Source organism: Octopus bimaculoides, chromosome 15 (assembly GCF_001194135.2).
Source record: "Octopus bimaculoides isolate UCB-OBI-ISO-001 chromosome 15, ASM119413v2, whole genome shotgun sequence".
Taxonomy (NCBI): domain Eukaryota; kingdom Metazoa; phylum Mollusca; class Cephalopoda; order Octopoda; family Octopodidae; genus Octopus; species Octopus bimaculoides.
Window position 1 is genome coordinate 38,010,956 of NC_068995.1, and position 2,850 is coordinate 38,013,805.

The 2,850-nt window shown below is 31.8% G+C and overlaps 1 protein-coding gene across 1 annotated transcript; it reads left to right on the forward strand.

Annotated features, from left to right (window-relative positions):
- The first annotated feature begins 595 nt into the window (after positions 1 to 595).
- LOC106880828 (acetylcholine receptor subunit beta-like 2) lies at positions 596 to 2,609 on the forward strand. The gene has a single exon (XM_014930956.2). The coding sequence runs from the start codon at positions 1,161 to 1,163 to the stop codon at positions 2,391 to 2,393; it is 1,233 nt and encodes a 410-aa protein (XP_014786442.2). The 5' UTR covers positions 596 to 1,160; the 3' UTR covers positions 2,394 to 2,609.
- Positions 2,610 to 2,850: the final 241 nt, after the last annotated feature.

A 2,850-nucleotide genomic window follows, 5' to 3' on the forward strand; every position in this document is an offset into this window, starting at 1 on the left:
AATTTCGTGTAATTTCATCAATAACCCTTCCTCACGTTCAATATATGAATGCACTCGACTGCACTGATTCACACATCAGTCTACGCACGCACACACTCGCATACAGACACACAAGCACACGCATATATGAATACATACATAAGTATATATGTGCATGTCAAACATTCGATACACACACACATATATGCTTATATGAGTGCATTCACATATGCATATGTCTATATATATATATCTATCTATATATATATATATATATATATATATATATATATATATATATATATATATATATATATATATATATATATATATACATACACACATATACAGATATAGATATAGATACACACACACATACACACACAATCCCAAACACACACACACACACATATATATATATATGGTAAAGTATTACTGACGCAATTAAAATTTTCTTTACATTATTAATGCTGTTATTGATATTTGTGTAATTTCATCCGGGGATTGTCGTCATTGTTTCTCCTGCAGCAACTGTTGTTTAAATATTCATCTTTAGTGTTTCTCGGTTATAAATGCATTGAGTTTTATAGCACATGACTGCATTCCAAGCATTGACATTTTGCATGATTTTAGCCACCGAATCACCGATCTGATCTAGCTAGATGTGTTATCACATTATTTAGAATCATATGTTTGAAAGAATTCTCTTCTTGATTTTCACACGAAAACATCGTCCTACGGCTTCACGCGGATAAAGACAGCTAGAAGACCAAAACAATAATTATAACATTCATTGAAATATCTAATGCGAAACCCAACCTGTTAACTGACAGCAATAAAACCTCAACCAACATATTTTTGTGGAAGTTTTAAAATGTGACGTTGACAAATCGCTTGCGACTCTACATCTTGCAAATTCCTCATCATACACAGAACTCAAATATATAATGACAAAGTGGACAGCACAAAACTTTTCGTGAAGGTATTAGAATTTTCATATTTTTCAGTAAAATTGGCATTCTGTGAAGTTTATTAATTTGTATTTTATATGCAGATTTTGGCTTTTTCTCTATCGTATGATAAAAGTCTAATATGTAAGTTAGCAATCTATCCTGGCAATATTTTCTTTTATCGACTTCTATTACTAAAAATTAACGAGGAAGTAATAAAACACCGACCAAATGAAATTTTACTTTTTAGAAGTAATCTACACAATGATATTTGTGATATATCTTGTTTTTATTCTGATTTCGAGTATACCGATAGTAAAGTCTACCCCTACGTATGGCGATGAAAGGCTATTAAGAGAAAAATTGTTAACTAATTATAGTAAAAGTATAAGACCAGTTATTAATTTGACCAAAGTAGTTGATGTAACTGCTTTACTGTACCTTCAAACACTTTATGATTTGGACTTTGTAAATAACTTTATAATGGCACGCTACTATTTGGGATTAATATGGATCGATGAAAAGTTGACTTGGAATCCGTTGGACTATAACAATATTACGAGTATATATCTACCCAAAGATAAGATATGGACGCCACCTATTAAAATGTGCAATTCAATGGACAAATCAGAAGAAAACGATGGTGTAGGTGAATTAATGCTTACTTATACGGGTTGGATTAACATGTGGTCATTCAGATTACTGCACACTTATTGTCAAATCAACGCTTACACCTATCCATTTGATGAACATACGTGCGAAATTTATCTGTGTGTCGCTTTGCATACTATTAACCATACCAGAATAAAGGAACTCATATACGAAGATTCAAAGTTTACACAAAACTATAAGTGGGATATAAATGTCTCTGGTAAAGTGAATGGTACTGACGAATTATTCAGTTACGCATTTGCACCGATGTACTTACGACGTAAACTTACCGTAGGAATCATAGCTATGCTTATTCCAACAGTAATGATGACTATTTTAACTATTTTTGTTTTCCTTCTACCTCCTGAATCGGGGGAAAAAGTTTCTCTGGCGACTACAATATTTTTATCAAACGTCTTGTACCTTGTCCAGATCGATAAAACTACTCCAACAAATACAAAATATCCTTCACTTCTAATGTTATATTTAATGTTATTGTCAATGTTAAGTGGAATCGCTACACTTGGTTCTGTGGTTATAAGTAAGTTGTATGTAATTCAGTCACCTTCCTTGAGAAAATCGAACCCGTCAGATCAAAATATGAATAAATCTCATACTAATAAAGTTGCAGATATTTCAACAATTTCCAAGGTACAATCAGATTTGCCGATTAGAGAGAAGCCAAACGAGAAACGAATATATTGCATATCCGACTATATACGGCTCGATGACATATTTCTAAAATTAAGCATTGCTACATCTGTAATAATCTCAATGATATTTACATGTTTGTTGTTTATTCCACTTGAATAAAAATATGAATGTGAAATTACACGACAGTTTACTAAAATCGCTGTGAATTTGAATGTGCTTAGCAGAAAGGAAAAGAAATTTGCGATATGGAAGATCAAACATTATTTATTACTTGTATTTTTTGTCTTCTACTTTAGTATTGATACATGTTCATTGAAAGATATATGTGAAAAAATAAAAACACAAGTTCAACTGAATCCCTATATACATACACACACACACACACACACACAGACACACACACACACACACACACACACACACACACATATATATATATATATATATATATATATATATATATGTGTGTGTGTGTGTGTGTGTGTGTGTATATATATAAGCAATGTTAAATCTCTGAACGAGGTATTAACAGTAACTGCACGACAAGGTGAAGTATATTTGCCACTTAAATGTGGCTGAACCCTAAGGGTGGATGTTACTGTTGCTGTTATATATA

Excerpts from the sequence above, each read along its gene's own strand:
- LOC106880828 (XM_014930956.2), top strand. The coding sequence starts at position 1,161 with ATGAAATTTTACTTTTTAGAAGTAATCTACACAATGATATTTGTGATA.